Here is a 22601-nt window from a genome sequence, read left to right on the forward strand (position 1 = left end):
AGCCGGTGACAGGATTCGAACGAACCCGTGTCACCTGCTAGTCTAGGCGTGGAAAGCGATCATCATAACCACGGGAGCTGGTCATAGAGTCATGCCCTGACGTGTTCAATGTTTCTTCTTTTTCTTTCCTTTTTTTGTTTTTTTTAGTGTCTAAGCTGAATAATTCGACTATGTGGAGATACCTGAATGAGGAGGTACTTAGTTCCGTCTGCAGCTAACTTCATCAAACGTTGGACGAGCAAGCATATACAGGACCCCGTGCAGGTACCTGAAAGAGAACAAGAGCTTCAGCTCTTTTCTTCCTCATACATGACGACATTGCTTTGCAAAAAGATCACCACTGATGATGACGAAGCCCAACACCGTGGAACACTCTTGCGCTGGCCCTGTAAGGTGTCACTTCCCTGCGTCGTGGTGGGACAGAATATGCTCCGACAGTTTGTCTAACAGTGTTGAGTAAGTGTAACATGTAATGATAACACAGAAAACAAGAAAGCCAAGCCAGCCATCAAAATATAAAAAGGCAAATCTAACGAGAACAATATGAAGCGCAGGAAATGTCCTGCGTGATACCGGAAAATAGAATAGTAAGTGTAGCATTATAATGATAACACAGGGAGAAGTAACCTAACCAGCCAGCCAAAGACAAAGGGCTAAATATAATGAGCATGATTTAAAGGGCAACAAATGCCCTTTGTTTGGTACCTGAAAATATAGCAAGTGTAACATGCAGTGATAAGGAAGGGAATAAGTAACCCACATCAGTCAGCCAAATATAGAAAGCTAAATCAAACAAGCATAATAGGAAGGGCAACAAATGTTCTTGTGTGGTACCTGAAAATATAACAATAAATGTAACATGCATTGATAACAAAGTAGAATGTAACCATAGTCAGTCACCCAAAGACAAAAAGCAAAATATCATGCGCATAATATAAAGGCAACAAATGCCCTTTGTTTGGTACCTGAAAATAGAACAATAGATGTAACATACATTGATAACAAAGAAAACAAGTAAGCGATGCCAGCCAGCCAAATATAAAAAGCTAAATCTAACAAGTATAGTATGAAGGGCAAGAAATGCCCTTGTGTGGTGCCTGAAAATAGAACAATAAATGTAACCTACATTGATAACAAAGAAAACAAGTAAGCGAAGCAAGCCACCCAAATATAAAAAGCTAAATCTAACAAGCATAGTATGAAGGGCAAGAAATGCACTTGTGTCACGGGTGCCTGAAAATAGAACAATAAATGTAACATACATTGATAACAAAGAAAACAAGTAAGCGAAGCCAGCCAGCCAAATATAAAAAGCTAAATCAAACAAGCATAGTATGAAGGGCAAGAAATGCACTTGTGTCACGGGTACCTGAAAATAGAACAATAAATGTAACATACATCGATAACAAAGAAAACAAGTAAGCGAAGCCAGCCAGCCAAATATAAAAAGCTAAATCTAACAATCATAGTATGAAGGGCAAGAAATGCACTTGTGTCACGGGTACCTGAAAATAGAACAATAAATGTAACATACATCGATAACAAAGAAACAAGTAAGCGAAGCCAGTCAGCCAAATATAGAAAGCTAAATCAAACAATCATAGTATGAAGGGCAAGAAATGTACTTGTGTCACGGGTACCTGAAAACAGAACAATAAATGTAACATACATCGATAACAAAGGAAACAAGTAAGCCAAGCCAGCCAAATATAAAAAGCTAAATCTAACAAGCATAATATGAAGGGCAAGAAATGTTCTTGCGTGGTACCTGAAAATAGAACAATAAATGTAACATGCATTGATAACAAAGGGAATGTAACCCTAGTCAGCCACCCAAAGACAAAAAGCAAAATATAATGCGCATAATATAAAGGGCAACAAATGCCCTTTGTTTGGTACCTGAAAATAAAGCAATAAATGTAACATGCTTTAATAAGAAAGGGAATAAGTAAGCCAAGCCAGCCAGCCAAATACAAAAAGCTAAATCTAACAAGCATAGTATGAAGGGCAACAAATGCCCTTGTGTGGTACCTGAAAATAGAACAATAAATGTAACCTACATTGATAACAAAGAAAACAAGTAAGCGAAGCCAGACACCCAAATTTAAAAAGCTAAATCTAACAAGCATAGTATGTAGGGCAAGAAATGCCCTTGTTTGGTACCTGAAAATAGAACAATAAATGTAACATACATTGATAACAAAGAAAAGAAGTAAGCGAAGCCAGCCAGCCAAATATAAAAAGCTAAATCTAACAAGCATAGTATGAAGGGCAAGAAATGCCCTTGTGTGGTACCTGAAAATAGAACAATAAATGTAGCATACATTGATAACAAAGAAAACAAGTAAGCGAAGCCAGCCACCCAAATATAAAAAGCTAAATCTAACAAGCATAGTATGAAGGGCAAGAAATGCCCTTGTGTGGTACCTGAAAATAGAACAATAAATGTAACCTACATTGATAACAAAGAAAACAAGTAAGCGAAGTCAGCCACCCAAATATAAAAAGCTAAATCTAACAAGCATAGTATGAAGGGCAACAAATGCCCTTGTGTGGTACCTGAAAATAGAACAATAAATGTAACCTGCATTGATAACAAAGAAAACAAGCGAAGCCAGCCACCCAAATATAAAAAGCTAAATCTAACAAGCATAATATGAAGGACAAGAAATGTTCTTGTGTGGTACCTGAAAATAGAACAATAAATGTAACATGCATTGATAACAAAGAGAATGTAACCCTAGTCAGCCACCCAAAGACAAAAAGCAAAATATAATGCGCATAATATAAAGGGCAACAAATGCCCTTTGTTGGGTACCTGTAAATAAAGCAATAAATGTCACATGCTTTAATTAACAAGGGAATAAGTAAGCCAAGCCAGCCAGCCAGATATAAAAAGCTAAATCTAACAAGCATAGTATGAAGGGCAAGAAATGCCCTTGTGCGGTACCTGAAAATAGAACAATAAATGTGACTTGCATTCATAACAAAGAGAATAGAATTTCTATGCTGGGAGCAAACTTGCCTCGCTACGGCTCTGTGCCCTACCAAAAATACAATTTCGGGGGCGTTTGAACCACCCAAATATCCCCTCTGGCTAATAAAAATTTATTTGAACTTGTTGGTAACAGTTCATCTTGAAATAAAAGCGCTAAGACAAACGGACAGACACAGCAAACAGTAAACTGACAGATAAAACAGAGCGCTCTCTTGTATCTGTTCGCTGTGTCCGTCCGTTACATTTAGCGCTTATATTCCAAGATGACCCCTCTGGCTACGCAAAAGCTGAGCGATGTGTTAACCCTTTGGCAAACGAGAGGTAATGCGACAGTACGAGTTTGAGACGACTCAGAAGCACCTAAATTTGAAGCGCTTCCCATAGAATGGAATTCGCAGTGTTTCAACTCATTCTTCTGCAAAACAAACGTCTACATCGCCGGCCCTGGTTACAGTGCCCTAGGGCACTATATTATCGTCTGCTTTGAAACCGGACCCCGTAGCAGGGAAGTGGCGGCAAGGGCTCAGTTCCGTGTCGTCTGCTATATCTAACAGCGTTAGTTTCAGAAATACGAGTACGATAACACAACAATAACAATGAAAGTAAAGGTCTGCTCTGTATTCACCGAAACCTTGTGCTCCCCACTCCGTTCTCGTATATTTAGCTGCAAATAAACTCAGAGCCGTGAGGCAACACTTTATGCATGTGCATGAATACAAAGAATTTCGCATATAGGCTACACTACTGGCTCATTGCCAACGTATATAACTTGTGCAATTTTTAGGTGATAGCGTTTATATATATAAACAATATTCATGCTTAGAAAACATTTTCGTAGATCAGCTTATGACAAAGATCACAATACCTGAGCTCAATACAAGTTTGAAACGGCTCCCTATTTACTCTCTGATTTGATGCCAGAGCCCTTTACATGTTTAACACACGATAAAAATTACAGTATTCCAAGAAATTACATTGCAAAACAAACGTCTCATCACGGAAGCGCAGCCAGAAAGTCGGGACTTGTCGTCTGCTTTGAAATCGGACCCCGTACCAGCGAAGTGGTGGCAGGGCACGCGTCGTCTGCTAAGATATTTACCTGCGCGAGATTGATTACCCTAGCCAGCGAGATTACGTACGCCTAATGAAAGGTCTGCTCTGTATTCAAGGAAACGCTCGTTCCCCACTCCGTTCTCGAATATTTATCTGCAAATAAACTTGAATGTTCTGCAGCACTACAAAAATATACCTGATTATGTGAACGCGAAAACAACGCGCGTTTCTTACACAGTTTCTTACGAACAGGTCTTTTAGGCTTCAGCGTACTATAAAATAGAAAAACAACATTCATGCTTACAAACATGTTCAGTGATGACGATGTCAAGCTTGCGCCGAGCAGCTACCGCACAGCCCGCACTCAAAGGCATTATGCGGCAATACGAGTTTGAAACAACTCTCTACTGTCTGAATTGATGGCACAATGTTTTACATGTTTCACACACAATGAAATTTTGACTGTTTCAAGAATTTGCATTGCAAAATAATAATAACAGACGTCTGCATCATGGAAGTGCAGCCAGAAAGACGGGAACAGTGTCGTCTGCTTCGAAAATCGAACCCCGTAGCTGCGGAGTGGCAACAGGGGCTCAGTTCTGTGTCGTCTGCTGGGATATTTGACTATCGAACTGCGTTAGTTTTACAACCAGAAAATAACCGTTAAATAAATGAACGAAGAAGGAAATCATATATCCTCGAGCTTGCGTTGCTCCCTTCTTTTCAAGCTCAAGGATATGTTGCCCTCTTCTGCTAGTCACCAGCTTGATTGCATCCCCTAACTTTGTTCAAGGTTTATTAAAATTACAATTATCTTTATTTTGAGATTGAAAAGGTCTCCAAAAAGAGAAAAGCCCGAGAGTGGACAAACAATGAGGCAGACAACACACAGACTCCCGATCTCCAGCGCAGACAGATCATGTTCTCATTTGCCAAAGCTACTGCTTTTCTCATCATGGAGCTTCTCTGCTAACTCATCCAGCTTTATGGATTTTATCAACGAAGGTCTGCTCTGAATTCAATAAAACAGTGCAGTGTGCCTTTACCATGGGACACAGCAAACGAACAGCTCCTGAAAATCATGTAGTCACGAAACCAACCCATTGCCATAGTGCGAGCCCGGGACTTACCGAAGCCCTAAATGAAGAGCTGCCGTGGTGGGAACTGAAAGCGTTTTCTGGATTGGACTGCTGCACAAGCTCAATGACACTATGTCACAGAAAACAGCACAGATGCTGAATTGTTATGATGACAGAGTGTTGCAATGCAAACTGTCCAATGGCTGTCATATAACCCTCAAAACAGATAGGGACAAAGAAACCTCTGTAATCCCAGTGCAGTACAAGGAATCTAGTAGCTCCAGGAGAGGGACAATGCTTCTGGGATGGCTGTAAATGGCAGTCACCACTGGTCAAGGTTATGGTGAGTGGTAACGTGTGGCGGAGTTAAAGGAGGGGAAGCTATTTCAGCCACTCAGTGGAGTCCTCTCAAAAATATATTTTTTTATTACATTTCCACATTTTTACGCACGGCAACACGTTCAATTTCTTGCAATGTACAAAATCGACTGTAGCACTGATTTATTTCCAGCACAAGGGAAACTTCCATGACTTAATTTACAAAAAAGAAAAAAGTCAGCTCAAGCAGAAACCATGCAATGTCAAGAGACATAAAAAAAATATAAAAAAATTGGAAGGAAATTTAGAAAGCCCCTGGGTGCAGAAGGTATCCAGCCTTTAAAATGTGCACTTTGTGCGAAGTGCTGGGACTTTATTACGAGCTGTATGTGTGTTGGGGGGGGGGGGAAATGTACAATGTCCGAAAAGAGGTTAAAAGTGCTTCATGATGGTTGATATTATATACAGTGACAACTCTGTTCTGTCACATGAATGCCAGGTGCCTTCCAAACACAAGCAGTGGTGCCACACCCATAGTACAGGAACTGCCCCTGGAGAGTCCTTTTTTGTGATGAACTATATACACTGTACATGAACTGCTGGACATTAGTTGAGATACCCTCGACACTGTGGTGCTCCACAGAGGCACTTGATCTTCTCATCTTCCAGGGGGAACTTGTAGTCATATGTGATCTCTTCGTTGACGTTGATGGGTTGTTTCGAGTAGATGACGATCTTTTTCTGCCCTTCTACGGTGATGACTTTGGCATAGCAGTTAGGCTGTGTGATCACAGAAGAGGTGAGAGTGAAGAAAGAGTTCATCAAGTACTATCATGTGCGTGAGCCATGTCATGTGTAAGATAACACACCTACCACTGCCAAACCAAACACATTTGTATCATATGATCAAATTGCTAGTGTCCTTGGCTACATTCAAACCTGTACCTTAGATTGGATTAGAAAGTGTTCATGTTACCAGCTGATCCATCGAGTACCATCTCTATGCATGGCGCATAAGCAATTTGGGAGGAGGCCAATTATCTTAAATTAGGCCTAAAAGCCGCATTACAGTCAAACTCCTTTTTAGCGAACACCTTTTTAACAAAAATACCACTACAGCAAATTTTTTTTTGCGGTCCGGCTGGAGCCTATAGGTCCAATAATAGACATCCTTTTTAACGAAAATACCTTTACTGCAAATCTTTTTTGCTGTCCCCTGAGTTTCGTTGTAAAGGAGTTTGACTGTATCATCGTTGCAGTGTGCAACCATAAATTTCATGAGAAGGATACGATATCTTTTAAAAAAGCCAACCATTATAAAAATTTAGAGATCACAGCTTACAAGAATAGCAAATTTGTTTAAATACAGCATGACTTGGTATCCTCATAATTATGTGAAGTTATTTGCAGTAGGAGAGACTTCATTTATGATACATCCTGAGGAATGCAGATGGCAAGCAATGTTTTCAATGTTCCGTTCTGTGAAGAACAGGTGAACCAGTTTTGAAGCAGTTTTAGGAGGTGATTGTTGCTCAAGAGATGGAAAGAGCATGCTACACACGGAAGGGCACTGGCTACGTGCTGTGTGGAAATAAAATGACTCGAAATGTTTTTCCTTTTCTTTTTGCTGCTTATACTGTTTTCATATTGATGTGTTTTTTCGAGTCGTTTTATCATGTTTTTGCTGCGTAATTTCATGCACTTTCGTTGTTTTCAAATACTGTATTTAGTGTTCTTTATGTTAGGTGTGTGTGAACTAATTGTTTATGTAATTCCACTTGCCCATGTAATGTCTCTCGACCTTTGGGGTATCTTGAATAAATAGATACATAAATAGATACAGTACTGGCAATACCCAAAACAAAGTCACTGTATCCAGTATTTCACTGTGTAGCTACGAATGCTCTCCACTGTTGTTTGCCAGTTGGCGTTAGTACCTCATTTCCACCATATTCAATGTGAGCACTCCAGCTGTAAATGAGTTAATTTGCAAAACAAGTCTACTGACAAGAATTCGAAGTGTAGCCTTCCTTATAGATCTGGCACACCCTGGGGAGCTACATAACTATACACAGAGCTCCCCTACTGTTCCATTTAACTCCAGCACCCATCATTTTATGTATGAAAGGAGCGAAACGCTACTCACATTGCAACTGTGATTGATAAAACGTGCCAGGTTGCCACATTTGGTTGCATCAATGATAGTCTCAATGTCCACCCTGAACAAGTAAGAACTTCCAATGCCCAGTTGTGTGTACTGTTGTTCACGGCGGTCTGCCATGACAGGGCGCACCATCTGGCCCACATATTCTATCACCATCTCATCTGCCGCGATGGGCTCCAAGGCAAACAGTCCCCAGTCATGGATGCGACTCTTGGCAAACTTGAGCTGCTTCTTGCGGAACTGTGGGTGAAAGGAGATGCAACGTTATTCACAGTGTCCCGAACGTTACGAAAATTCGCCGTCCTCACCTTGAGCTGGTTGAATTTCAACAAGTCGCTGACTACCTCCGCTTCACCGAAAGAGGTGAGGAGCCGTCGCTGATTTGATCTTGCTTCCCTGCTGGATTGAGCTGCTATACGAGCCTTGCTGGTGGGATCCTGCATGAATGACGTGGAAAGCATGGAACGTGCTGACACCACATGCACAGATCCTTCTGTTTTCGGGTTTTATCGTATCAGGTTTTTTTGAGGTTTTACCTCAAGTGATGATGATTCGAATTGGGGTGGTAAGAAGATGTTTTCCCATGCTTCCATGTTAGAATAATAATAATAATGATGATAATGATGATAATAATGATAATAATAATAATGACAAAATATTAAAAAAAGAACTGCACAGGGTTCAAACAACTCAGGGAAAAGATCTCTCTCTTAATGGTACCTCATTTTGTAATAAACACCTCTACAGGGTGTTTATTTTTATCCTTTACAGTATTTTTATAAACAAGCTATGCGAACGGCACAGGTGCCATTTTTGCAGTTCAGTTATACTGCCTCTACAAGAGAGCATGTAACTACAAGGTGACTAATTACCTAAAATTCATTAATTAGTTCTTTAATTAGGAAATTTTGGGAAAGAGCGAGAGAGTAGAACGGGGGACAATCTTCAATGAAAGCCATTCTGTCTTTAAAAGTCCAAAAAAGAGCACGTGCCATGAAATATCCGTTGCTGAACTTCGGTACGCAACTGAGCCGAAGCTGAAAAGCGTACCTCAAGGGCACATCATCTACGCCGACAGAGGCTTATCTGGGCCGGGAACCAGTTTATCTGGCCAGCAGATCGGCATCTACTCCATTCATCTCCATAGCTCCAAGTCACGTGGCTCTCTGGCGTGAAATGAGCGCTGTGCTCCCTGCGGTGGGCCCGGTTGCCGCAGTTTCGGCTCATTTGCATATCAAAATTCGAGGATGGATATTTTAACACATGTGCATGTTTCAGGATTTGTTAGACGTGGAATGGCTTTCAACGAGGATAGTCTTTCATCCTGCTATCTCGCTTTTGCTAGAAATCACCCAATTACAGAGTTAAGGGGGTCACTAAAATGCAAAAATAACTTGCTCTCAAGTGAGCGTCCGTGTTTCAATGAGTGCAATTCAAACTAAATTAGTTCATACGACGCTACAGTTTAGAAGAAAAATGCAATGAAAACAGAGCAGTCTTTGGCGGCAACGAATGGGATCCCCAGGAGGCAAAGATTGGTGGCATCCAATGAGACAGCAGGGGAAACGCGAGCATACCTATAGTTGTGTGTGGATTTGGAACGGGTCCAATCGTGGCGCTCTGTATATATGCTGCATGATGTACATTGCTGCATTGTTCAACACCGATTTACTGAATTGTAGCCCACAACAGTTCTCACATGTGTTCCACTGACAACATTTATCTTCCAGGCCTTCGGACAGCGACGCCAGTCCGCTTTGCAACGCGCACTATGTTTTTAACCGGGACGGCTCCATGGTGCGACACGCACGTGCACGCACATCTTCGACTAAAAAACACCGACGCACGAGCCGAAGCGTCGTTCACTGCTTAGCGCCGAAGCAAGAAATAGTCCGGCATAATTCTTATTGTAGGTTTGAAACAAAATCAAAGTTACGAAGTATGATAACAAGTACGAAATTAACATAGCGTGTAACGTAATTTGAAGTGAACTTGCTTTTGCATTTTAGTGCCCCTTTAATGAATGAATTTTAGGTAATTAGTTGTCTCATAGTTGCACACTGCCTTCGAGAGGATGTCCGTCCGGCCGTATAAATCAACTGCAAAAACAACGTCCAGGGTGTCTACCAAACTGCAGCCTTCAAATTCCCTGACTTTTCCAGGTTTTCACTGACTATTTCAAGTGAATTCCCTGACAAAAACAAAAGGGAACTTGGTGCCTGCTCATACGTTTTGATATCAGATCCAACATAAAACAGACTATTTATTAAGTATTAGTGGGGCTACCCCACTTTTCTGCGTCAGAGCTTGTCACGCTGGTGAACTGCTACTCGCAGTAATGTTGCCGCGGCATCGCCTCTCAACCACCGGTCGGCACTCATGATTCGCCGCGCATCATCACGGCACTTGCCTACGATTTTCCCTGACTTCAGCTGCTTTTTAGCCAAATTCCCTGACAATTCCCTGACTTTTCCAGTCACATCAAAATTCCCTGACTATTCCCTGTTTTCCAGGTTGGTAGACACCCTGAACATCTGTGCTCTCGTAGCTTTTTTATAAAAATTCTGCACAGGACAAAAATATCCTGTATGTGGGCAAGGTGTGTGCAAGATGCAAGTCACAATACTAACCTGAGATTCATGCTGAGGTACACAGCTTCCGGAATGCTTAAACCGAGCTTTCTCTTTGCTGTCCATCTTATAGTAGCCTTCGCTGCGTGCGCACCCTGTGGCATGGACCCGCAACTCCTCTTTCTTTTTCTTTTTGCTTGGATTCGGGATGTTGCTAGGTGCAGAGAATGTTAAGGAGCAGGTCGGACTCGGAACTAATGTGCTACAATGACCTCAGGAATACTGCTCGTGCTTGAACACCCATTATCAAACAAGCCTTATGCATGAACAAGAGGATTATCACTGGTGCAGAGCAACGAAATAAGCTGGCAATATGTTTGTTCACATCATTTGCGACGTTAAGATAGGCACAAGGCAATGGGAGTTGGTTATGCTAAAACTGTAATGCCGACTCGCTATTCTTATGGATGTGTTCTTAAACGGTCCTCTACTTGACCCTCCACTCAAGAAACTCCTCGAGACAGGTTTTGTGCTTCAAAAATCGGCCTTGACTCGAAACGTCCCCCGAACCTTCGCGCTTTCCTCGAGTACCAAAAGGTAGTGCCTGTGCTTTTCCCTGAAGGCCAACAGCTCCTCAAGTGGGGGAGCGCTTTTTTCCTCCACTCACTGGGGCCGAGGCAAGTTGTCAAGGTGACGATCATTTCGGAATACGGCCATTAGTCTTTCCATCATGCATGTGGGGCATAAGGGGGCAGAATACAACCCCTTTGAAATTGTTCCATGCAAACAAGTAACAATAGCAGCACAACGCACTATCGTGAAATATAGTCGTACTGCACAAAGCACGAGCAACAGCAAAAGGATATGAGAATGATCAACCCAATGGGTGTCGTTCAACCAATAACCTTGGATTTCATCTTGTAGCATAGCATCGTAGCTACGCTTCAGGTACTGTACATCCTCCGCATCAACACCGGTCTTGAGGAACTCGTAGAGAATGTTCATTTCCTCGACCACATTACGCTTCATAAACACAGGTGGCGCTGTAATCCTCTCGTACGGAACTTCAAACCTAAGCTGTTCACGCAGGGTCTTTCGTGGCTTTGTCACCTTTTTAGGCTCCTGCTCACGCGGTGGCGAGGAGCCGCGTGGGCGAGTGTACTCATGGTCTGCAGCAACAGTAGCTGCGGCCGCCTTCGTTTCTTGTTGGGGCAGGCAGTAGCAGTGGTCGTATATGAGATGATTAGGTATGCTCTCTTCTTCCTCCTCTGGTGCCTCTTTCACATCAATGTCGTGCTTCGCTACTGTCACCTCACCATTAACGAGCGGCTCCTCTCTCCGTTTTGCTTTGGTTTCTGGCTCCTCATCACCTGGGGCCGTAAAGCCAGAGGCCAGGGCCATGAGGGCTTCTGAAGCCTCGTACTCTAAATTGCTGGCCAATGGCCCATCGTTCGTTGATTCCGCCTCCGCCAGCTCGCTGTTACGGGGTTTGGATTTTTCGTGCTTGGGCTTTTCATAGTCCGGCACACCACTCACTTCAGAAGACCTCTCTTTCACTGGGGACTCTGCAATTTCCATGGGTTCCTCACCTTCCTCAGCGTCAGACTTTATTTCCCCTTCTTCTTCTTCTTCCTCCTCCTCCTCCTCTTCAGCAGAGGAGGAGGAGGAAGAGGAGGAATAAATGGGAGACTTCTTTACAGCAGGCACTGGTGCGCTGTCCGGCTCTGCGGTCTCTTTCCTGAAGATAATTAAAACAGACCAGATGCTTAGGAAGCTGCACGGGCAGATTGACCACAGTGCCTGATATGCACAATAAACAGACACCGGCATGATCAGCCGAACCTAGACTGACAGGTATTATTACAGGCCTGAAAGCTCTGCACAAAAGGCTGTGCCGCGCTTAGTTCACCAACTTGCCACACTGGTGCTGCCTACATGGCCCAGATGTCCGCTAAACAGAGCACGATCCAGTGCGGGGAAGTTATAGTGTAATCCTTGCGCCCTAGCAATCGCGTACTGCAGCCTCTCCTCGAAGTGGTTTCAAGCATTCTGTATATGACCAATGCTTAATTTGTTGCTGCTATGCCTTCGAATAAAAGTAATTTGCACTGGCAAAGGCAAAAGGGCAAGGGTGCAGGCCAGCTGGTACATGGTGAAAAATTGGAACCCGAGAAAGGGACAGAGGAGGGACGTCGTCCCTCCTCTGTCCCTTTCTCGGGTTCTAATTTGCACTGAAATGTGCACTATAAATCAATATGTGATTACTCAGAGTGATTACAGAGAGCAACTGCTGCGATGTTGAAGACTGTGAAGCTTTCAGGCCCATAGCAATACATGTCGGCCTATGCCGAACACTGTTAGAAGTACAGGGCAATATAAACAAAATTTGAAAAGAAAAATAATTAGCATACTCATGGACCCCAAAACATCAAATACAAAAGCTGTCAACACCAGAGCTGTCATTTCTAGCCCAATGCCACTAGGGGCCTTTTCTTTCTTTTCCGATGCTTAAGTAGGATAAGATAACCGAAGTTACTAATGTGGCATAAACTTCAGAAACCTCGCGCAAAACATACATTTGTTGAAGTAAACTCTCTCGTGCCAGATAAGCCTGAATGAACTGCGGCGCAAACTGAAATATCTGTTACATTCCTCATAAGAAAGCGTAAACAAATTTTTAGTAATCCCACGCAAGCTCATCTTACAACTTACCTCTGCAATGCAGTTTTCTCAATGTCGGTCTCCTCTGCCGGCTCTCCAAAGTCGGACGCAGACGACACATCTTCGAGGTCACTGTCACTCAGTCTATCATACTTTTCATCGTCACTAACGGCCACCTTGGTGTCAATTTCAACCTCAGAGTCTGTCTCGGATTCAGACTCCTCTCCAGATTCAGAAGCTTCAGAACTACTCTCGGACTCCGAGCTCTCATCTTGCTCAGACTCTGAATCTAAAAAGTGACACATACGATGCATCAAGATTAGAAAGACTGCACTTAACAAGTGGCGAAAAGTAACGAGCAGATATGAATAGTTACTTGACGCTTTAATATTCGCACTTACCTGAATCTCCTTTCTCACTTTCGCTATCCTGTAAGCTACGTTCCTCCTCCACTACTGGTCGCCTTCGTCTCCTTGGAGAACCACTGTTAGAATCTGATAACTTGTCCTGTTCACCATCTGCAAAGGCAACAAACACCTGGTGCAACGGCTGTGCAATGCAAACGTGCAATGCCTGTGCAGTGCTCTAGTAGAGGACTGTACAAATTATAAATAGAGTCGTGCCTCGTTAATATAGACCAGGGATCGGAACCGTTATTTTTGTTTGATTCGGTTCAGATTCGGGTTCAGGCATATTGGTTCGGTTCGGGTTCAGCTCCGCATCAGCGCAAAATATTGTTCAGGAAAGTGAATTTTGAGCAGACTGCCATGAGTTAAAAGCAAGCACATCCTTACGATTCTCAAATAACAGAACTCCAATTTTGTTGTTGCTGACACAGTAGTGGTTCACCTCAACACTGTGTCACGGATCCGCATTTCAATGTTACGGTAGTATACTATAATACTGTACACTACGTTCACTCATCGCAAACACCCTGTTACAACTTGCTCAGGGCCTGGCCTCCAGAGGCTCCAGGGACTGCCACCCCCACATTCCTCGGGAGAACCTTTGAAAGTAGGACATTCCATTGCACAAAGGGAGCTATGCCCTCTCCTTCACAGCCGTCCACAAGAACTATAAGAGGAAAAACTTGAGCAACGTCAAGCCAACGGTCACGTCTGCTATGGCTCAAGTGGGACCACAAATGGCTCTTCAGTTCTTTGAGGACAATGGTGATGAGCAGCAGGCTCCATATGTTGCCGACGTTTTGCTAGGCTTAACTCGATGTGCAACAAAGTATACCTGCAAGCAGGCACTAATTTGGGAGTTCTTTCAATAAATCTTCATCATAGTTTTTGTTAGTATGTCGGTATTCGAAAATATCAACGATTTTGGTTGGGGACAAAAGTGTCCATATTAATGAGGCACGATTGCACTGGAGCCCAAACAGGTGCATCTGGCAAATGTCAAACAGAATCTTTTCAGTAGAAAATTATCTGATTACCCATTTACTCACACAACACACACAGCTCCAATTGTAGGTAGTTTTTTGTCACATACTTCACACACACACCTGACTTTGGCGGCATGATCAACGAGTATGGCGTGGCAACAGCCGCCACAGTGCAGATCAAGCTGCAATTTTTCTGGCTTAATTTATGCACCCAATTTACGGCACTATGTTATTGGGTTTGAAACGACACCCTGTTTATGACAGTAAATACAGCGTTCCAAAATTTCAAAAAATATTCTGAAAAGGGAATTTTTCTGGAGCGTGCAGCATCTATAAAAGGAGAATTATTTTGCAATGGCTTCATGACCCTTCTTGTTGCCCAAACAGATCCACACTTGACACATAACACTGTGTGACACACCTGCACAAAGCATTTGTTGCTCTAGGGTTCCCGGCAACATTGGAAAGAACATGCAGTATGTCATCTTACCATGTCTACATCTATCGGCTTTCTCGACAAACTACATTTTCTATTGACTTTTCAGGCTCAATGCCTTTTGCAGAAACCTACATCACTATTGGGTAGGGCTCTGCAAACAGCCATTTTAAGACTGAAGCAAACACAAAGCAAACAGATATATAACTGAAGCAAATAGTTATAGAACCGAACTAAATGCATGTATGGCACACATACGGACACACAGCACACCCACGAGATACACGTAAAGAGACCTTCGTAAAAAGCAATTCTCACTTCTATTCAAAATATATAGTATTCAAAATAGTATGAGGCACCACGTTTGATTTTGACCTCTAATCAAATACACAATTAGTATTTGCTTCAGTGTTAAAAAGCACTGAGTATTGGCACATCCCCACTATTTAGCGGTCCGTAACGTAAACTTACCCGAGTCGTCTGGCTTTTTACTGTCTTCATCATCCAGCGGAGGAGGAGAGGGTGGCTTTCTGATCCTCTGTGGTGAAGAACACGCGTTATACGACACAAACAGGAAGGCCACCTGGGAACCGTACGGGCACTTGGAAACTTACACGGAAGGATGGCATTCTGGGCATGGCAGCCCGAAGTCCAAAGCCAAAGCCCAGTCCATCGCCTATAGAGAAACTATCACCACGGTTTTGGTCGAACAAGGAAGATAGAGACGATGTCGCAGGTTGCGGCTGTTCCCTGGGTGCAGCAACTTCTGCAGACTTTGACTGTGAAACCAACAAGGGACTCCGGTCAAAACCATTCATTCTGCTTTCGACAATAGCTGCCAGTCTTTCTTCCACCCACAAATACTAGTTTAGTTAAGAAGGCTATAATCCACTATTCATTTCTCAAAGTGCAATCGTTACTGAACCAGAGGAAGCTCTAGAATTCTTTCAGAGACATCATCACAACAAGCGCATTAATGAATGGTGGGCATTAGAATGTGCACATCACTTCCTTCTTATATGCAGCCCAGAACTTAAAATCAATTATCGAAAATAAGACGGTGGTTCCAACTCTACAAATTAAACACATATTAAAATCCACACATTCCTTCGTCAAACCTCCAACAAGGATTATAAAAGCAAAGTCTCTGAAACTCGACTCTAAACAATCACTGAATACCGACAATCCCTACACTGGCAGTTCCGTACGTAACCATACATCGCACGAAAGACATAACCTGCGCAGATCATGCGCTTGGGTTGATGCCGACACACACCAGATAAAAGGGGATTTGCTGGGTGCACTGCAGAACATGACTGTCCCTAAATGCCATGCTTCAAATCTGTAGCCACAACAAATGCAGCTGAAGCTGAATTATGAGGCACCACTAGAGTAAGTGGCACACAAGTACTATCGGAGCCTTGTCCTTTATGGTTAAACATGGTGAAACCCAGTTCCCCCCCCCCCCCCCCAAATCTGCAACATGTTCTCCTCAGGTGAAACCCAAAACACTGAAAACTTGCCTACCAAAGTGGAAGTTTTTATTATTATTAATATTATTTATTTATTTATTTTCCACCCAATATTGCTGGATTTTATCATGTTTTGCGGCGCCAGGGATAGGGCGCAGATTTTTCATTCTTCAATTTTTCCCCAAGAACATAAAAAACAAAAAGCACAAGACTCCGAAGTACAAGGTGCGATGCTAGCACCACACTGCATTACCCGTGAAGGCTTTCATTACCTTAGAAGCAGCAGACACCTGCTCGTCCCACCAGGTCTCAAAGCGCTTAAAAGCGTAGTTCTCCACCATACGTTTGCAAAGATCCCGTTTCACTATCTCCTTGAGTTCCGTCACGAGTGCATCCAACACTGCACGCACAGTCGGGGTGTGCCGGTCACCCGTCCCGGGCGGACCCATCGGACTCGTCGGTGCCACCCTATTCGTGGCACCGTACCAGCGGCACGGAGACGCGGGAGGCACTCTGTAGTCCCGATACACTAACGAAGCGTCGTAATAGGGAGGTGGGTTGACGTAGGCCGGAGGTGTGGACGTAGGGTACGCTCCAGGAAGCGGAGGGGGCGGATAGTTCGGGTTGAACGGAGGAGGTATGGGCGGCATGTAGGCGTATGCCCCCGAACCCTGCGCCGGCCTCGACGGAGAAGCATTGGCACCACTGACACTACCCTGCATCCCTGATCCCATGCCGGGCTTCCATATTCCCATTTGCGCCATCATCTGCACTTCTTGACTCGGGTACATGGGATGGGCTGGGGAGTAAGTTGGAGGGGGAGGATGGGAAGGCGGGGGAGGATGAGTGGGTGGCGGTGGGGGGTGGGGGGGTGGATGGGGTGGTGGAGGTGCTGAAGGGTACAACGTGGGATAACCAGGTATGGCAGGGTCCTGTCCAACGTAGGGAGGAGGTGGTTGGGCAGTTGGAGGAAGCGGAAGAGGTGCGTTCACTTCCAGCTTCTCTTCACCGCTGCTCAACGACGAGAGAGACATGCAGTCATCATCCGCTGCTCCGACACTCATGTTTTCATCAGGAGGCTCCGGCAGTTCGTCATGGACGGGCGTAGAGTCACACGCACTTGGCGACGAATGATTCCCATCGTCGTTTGACATTGTCATCGCCCGCTGGTCATCCTGCTCAGAGTCTGACACAATGTCCTTCAGTTCTCTCGTTACCTGCGCCCACTTGTGATATTCCTCGTGGGACAGGAAAGGTGACGGCGGAGTGGACAACACTTCAAACGTGTCCTCGTCCTCTTCGGGAGGCGGAGGTGGAACCTCGTCCCTTTCTGGGAGAGGAGGCAAAGGAGAGGAGTCTGGAGGAAGGGGCGGAGGTGCAAGGTCGACGTCTTGTGGCACACTTTGACTCGTCGTCTTCTGAAACGTCGCGTCCTGTTGTCCCATCTCAAAAGGTGGGCTCCCAAAAGCAGATCCCGCATCCAAGAAACTTCCCCGTCCTTCTGTCTGCTTTAGTAGTAGTTCGATACGACTGTCCAAGCTTTCCCGAGCAGGGCTCTGCTTCGGGGGAACTGCTTCGGGGGGCGTACCCCTGTGAGGGTCCCACGGCCACTGGTGCACCCCGTCCGCCGTACCCCACGAGGGCCCCGTGCCGTGGCTGACATCCCACGAGGAAGGTGGAGGGGGTGCTACGAAGTGTTGTTGTTGTTGTTGCTGTTGTTGCGAAGAATAGGAATACCCGCTGTCGTAGCTGAGAGGTGTGGACTGGTTCGAACGATAACTTCCCGTGCCGTAGTCCGAGTGGTTGCTGTAGTTGTACTCGGCCGTCACAGCAGCGTGTCCGTACGAATCCGCGTACGGGGTCCTCTGAGACGCTGGCACAGAAGGCGGTGGTGGCTGCGGTGGAACGGAAACTGGACGGGGTTCCGGTGCAAACAACAGGCGGTCGTCGAACTTGGGTTTCTCGGACGATAGTTCCTCGTACAGCCTCTGGCATTCCCGACCTAGAAGGAATGGTGTGCACGCTCATATCTACACTAGGTCCGGTGCGAGAGTAGTACTACACACTCGACACCTTTACGTGTACTCACCAAACGGGTCAAAGAAAACAGTGAGTATGTTTCCCATAACCGAGGAGAGGTGGAGCTTCTCCACACAGTAGCGAGCGGCCTGCGTTGTTGAAAACACTACCCGTGCCAGACCCAAGTGCTTCCGCGTCCGTGAATGGTAATACACCGTGGACTCATCTACTTGGCCAAACTTCTTGAGCAGGTCATCTAGAAAGCCCTTGCCAATGTTGTCGTTGAGATTGGTCATTGTCACTTCCAACGGTGGCGGAATGCCGACGTAGTGCTCATCGATCTGCATTGAACGGTCGTGTTTTGTTCACTTCAAAATGCTGTGGAGTTGTGGGAAACAAGATAATAAATTTCGTGAGGGCAGGTAACCCTTGCAAACCTTGAACTTGGGCACTGGCAGATCAGCGGCTTCAGTTCTGGCCCAAAGTAATGCAAGACGGGAGCGGGGGTCACGAACGTGAACTGGAGGGTGAAGGTTTTCTTGCTGCAACGATAATGTAACACAAAATAGTCAGCATCCCATACTGAATTTGCTGCTCTAGTTTCGGCAGTCTGAAACATTTGCTATTGCCAAACAGCAGCCTCGAGCAGCACTACCTATAAGGGACATGTAGCGTATGACATTCCGTACAAAGCTAGTATACAATACCACGTAAATGTGTGCTGAGTAGATAAGTAATGTTTGCATACATCTTCCAATTTGCAAGCAAATACACACTGCTTGTTTCGACAGTGTTTGCACAGTTGAACCGTGGCGGTTGCCTTCGCGATCAGCATTATCGGGAATCTGTGCGAAATGATCGTACCCCAGGTACAATTCCATCGTATCTGTAAAGCTTGGTTGCACCCTTTTTCATAGCAGGATCAACCAAAAGTTTGTAGTTTCTTTTCTTCTTGTCCCCATGGCTGGGCTCTGGGTGAACGGGTCGAACGCCATTCATTGCTGCAAAAAGGACAACAAAGCCGAAAATCAACCACCACAATTTCAAATGAGACTCAGCAATAGAGATACCAAACTGTGAGTGCCAATCCGCGCTGCTTAAAATGCGAATCAAACCTCGAAATCCCGTATACGAGGTACACTACCTGAAACGTTTTCTATCTTTACATTCAACATCAGTGCTACGCCATCACACGACCAAGAAGCCTGTTACAACCTCTTCACGAATCATTTAAGTCTAATTTACGACAAGAAAATACAAAAATACGTCACAAAAAAACACCGAAATTACTGTTCCAAACGCTACATATTATACTCCGATCACCTCTCCATCACTGTTGCGTTTCTGAGCTACATCATCATCATCATTACCCCTTGAAAGAGTGAAAGATACTCGTTTCGTACGGGCTATTTATTTGGCTACATCGCACTACAGGAGCAGTCTCTGAGCAAAAATTAATATTTCAAGACAGTTGCATTATATGTGGAAAAATAAATGCAATATTGTATGTACTTTCGTGTAAAAACTTACGGGCTGAAATGTGCGACTACCGCTTGAACTTCATGACTGAAAAAAGGATCAGCCGTATGCCGTATCGGTCAACGTAGCAGATGATGTCGTGTTAGACTCTATAAATGATAGGACGAATTAGGATAAGAAGCGGTAGTTGGCAGGACACTCGAAAAAATACGTGATCTAAATGAATAAATGTGGTCAGTACCCGTGCTTCTCGTCGGCATTCCAGAGTCAAGTGAACCTAGCCCTATTTGGTAATTGGCTAGAAAGCGATACGCAACGTTGTTAGTACAGAATACACTGCAGTGTGCCAAAGCCTCGCTGCTTGTGCTGCTGGTACCACAAAATAATATAAGTTGCAACTGAAGCATGGTACTAGAATGCTGAACTTCGTTGATGTGCCAAAAAAAGCCAGTGCCACTATGGCGAATGGCAGGGGTGGCAGTACTACCCCGAAGACACATTCAACGACTTCAAAACACTTGTAATAAACTTGTACGTAACGTTTCCCTTTGGTATGAGGAGAAAAACGGAGACGGAAAATGTCACCCACAAGTTCATTACACCAGCTCGCTTGCCTCCTACCCTTTTGTTCAAGGCTATTATAGTACATATAAAGACAGCGAGAGAATTAACCAAATCTATGAAAATGCACATTTACATTCGCACACTTTGTTCCAGCCGCGAAACAAAAGGCACTCGTACAAACAGCTGAGTGACCTTGAGTATAACGCGCAGTACCAGCGGCACTACAGGAGGGCTGCTGAGCGGCAAAGCGCTAAGCACTGCGTTTTAGATTTCACCCGCAAGAGGCTCTGTGGCTGTGCGTAGATCTATGCCCCGACCAGCCATGCGGCTTTGTCAGCTTTGTCGACTATCTCCCATGTCGTCTTCAGTCGTCATATCCCGTTCACGGTTACAATATGTGCCAGCTCGCGGTTCATGCAATTTTCCGTGATTTTATTGGTTGCCTGTGATTTGCAGCGTTTGCAGCAGCCTGAGGGTGCGCTTCGCGCCACATTTTCTTCTTTCTCATGTGGATGACAAACACGAAGGAATCACGATTCCCCTAGTTAGAGACCTTTCAAATGTTCAGCTGCGTAATTTTGCTGGAAGTTACAGCCGCTATGCACACGCACTGTTGAAAATTTCATGTTCGCAACGTCCTCCACACATACTGCCATGATCGACTAGCTACACAAGCGCTGTATCCTTTGCATGACGTGACACGTGACTTCTCCTCCGTGCGTGACGTGTTCCGCTGCACTGCTACCACGTGCTGCCACCTGCATCTGGAAACCAAAATAAATTGCAATGAAAAACAAAAAGATAAGTGCTGTGCAGGTATTTGGCGTTTAAAATTCTAAAGTACTCGCAAAAGCACAAAACCATTTCAACATTTGGGGAGAGGGAAGACCCACATGACCGACGCTGCACATGCTGGACGCGCATTCACGCATCAGAATCAGACGACAGATTTTATTGCAGACGCTTGCGACTTGCGACCAGGTGGAGTGTGATTCCGCAAAGTCATTTATTTAAAGCGATTTCTCTGTGCTTCCTTCAGTGACGCGCATATGTTGTCCAGAACTCGTCATATGTCTTCGGAGAGCAAGGGCTGCACCCGAAAAACACGAACTAGTAAAGTTACACAGTCATGCCGGAGGTGCCGCAGGTCTGACGCGCTGTGGAGAGACAGTATGGCCTGCTATTTCGAGATGTTGCGACGAGTTTTACCCCCTTGTGACAGAACGAACAAACGCAAACGAGCGAGAGCTAAGGTGCTAAAAGCAGCAATGGAGCACCTAAAGTTTCTGGAAAGTACTATTCTACTTCTCGATGGAACCTTGCAGGACCTGAATAACATCAAGCGTACATTCCGTTGTATAGTCGAGAATCAGGATGTCAACATGACTGCTCCAACGGAACAGAATGAAGTTTCAGTGCTTACAGATACACCTAGCTCATCAGACCGTGGAGGAAACAAGCCATACACGAATCACAGACGTAAGCACATGTTTGCACAGCATAATGATGCTTCCAATGAGACAACACAGGGGCGAAGTCCTCTTGGTGATGTGACAAGCAAGGTAGCCAGCATCGCAAACACTGCATTGAAGCCCCACGGACACAGAAGTTACAATGACGGCACGACAATGAAAGTAGTAGCAATGCGGCAACCAGTACTGATTGAAGAGAACTGCATCCTAGGAGGCTTCCTAGCTCTCGAAGAAGTACAAGTTGTCCCAAGCGAGGACATAAGTATTGAACAATTGGAGACTTTCGATTATACGGACGATGAACAAATTGTGCCGGAAGTGGGAGGCGTACAGACCAGTTATTTGCAGTGGACCACACAGGAGCCCCTAAATTTAAAAGTTGCGAAGTCTGCAACTGCTGGCGACCCACTCCTAGGATCTGCCCAGCAGCCAGGGAACAGCAGTCCAGACTTACCGTTGTCTGCGTTTAGCGATCTTTGCTGGTCGTCAGCGGGGTGGGCTTCAGATGGTGAAGCCGCAGCATCTAGTCAAGAACTTCTCAAACAATGCTAGTCTCTTTCTTAGTTACTGATCCACTTGTAGGGATAATTTAGTGATCTCACTGTGTCGACCAGGCGGGGTCCACAGTGGCTTGTACTATTTTGCGCATACGTGTATTGTTTGTTTATGACGAGGTACAACATTGTTCCAGAGTTTGTTTTCCGTGCTTTTGTATGATGCATTAGCTTCGAATAAAGGTGGTCTTTGATAGCAGTATGCATTTCACAACATGATTTGTGCAACTCCCCATTCCCCCAAGTTGTTGTTATGCTGTAAATGTGCGTATATTCTTGCATGCACGTGTGAGAATCGTTTTTCCATTATTCTTGAAAATGATGCTCGCAAAAAAAAGCTTCATAAACCACAAAGCATTGTTGCAAACT

The 22601-nt window shown here is 44.6% G+C and overlaps 2 protein-coding genes across 4 annotated transcripts in view; both read right to left on the reverse strand.

Moving 5' to 3' along the window:
• The window catches only part of LOC135371080 (chondroadherin-like protein), a 157765-nt gene extending 153440 nt beyond the window's left edge, over positions 1–4325 (reverse strand). The window contains exon 1 of the mRNA XM_064605069.1: positions 183–4325. The gene's annotated coding sequence lies outside the window, so the exon portion shown is untranslated. The remainder of the gene's footprint in view (positions 1–182) is intronic.
• A 1213-nt stretch (positions 4326–5538) lies between these two features.
• LOC135371081 (histone-lysine N-methyltransferase SETD1-like) lies at positions 5539–20896 on the reverse strand. 3 transcript variants are annotated; one of them, XM_064605073.1, is made up of 16 exons: positions 20482–20896; positions 19884–19940; positions 19694–19791; positions 19028–19164; positions 18601–18705; positions 18234–18504; positions 16417–18146; positions 15287–15451; positions 15144–15210; positions 13245–13361; positions 12895–13132; positions 11049–11920; positions 10243–10400; positions 7921–8049; positions 7595–7852; positions 5539–6228 (listed from the first exon to the last, which is right to left on the reverse strand). In XM_064605073.1, the coding sequence occupies exons 4-16, from the start codon at positions 19160–19162 to the stop codon at positions 6055–6057; spliced, it is 4419 nt and encodes a 1472-aa protein (XP_064461143.1). In that variant the 5' UTR covers positions 19163–19164; positions 19694–19791; positions 19884–19940; positions 20482–20896; the 3' UTR covers positions 5539–6054. The 3 variants fall into 3 exon arrangements, with proteins under 3 accessions (XP_064461143.1, XP_064461144.1, XP_064461142.1); XM_064605074.1 differs by lacking the exons at positions 19694–19791; positions 19884–19940; positions 20482–20896 and adding an exon at positions 19487–19507; XM_064605072.1 differs by lacking the exons at positions 19694–19791; positions 19884–19940; positions 20482–20896 and adding an exon at positions 19308–19479.
• Between the last annotated feature and the right edge of the window lie 1705 nt (positions 20897–22601).

Source organism: Ornithodoros turicata, chromosome 10 (genome assembly GCF_037126465.1).
Source record: "Ornithodoros turicata isolate Travis chromosome 10, ASM3712646v1, whole genome shotgun sequence".
NCBI classification, from domain to species: Eukaryota; Metazoa; Arthropoda; class Arachnida; order Ixodida; family Argasidae; genus Ornithodoros; species Ornithodoros turicata.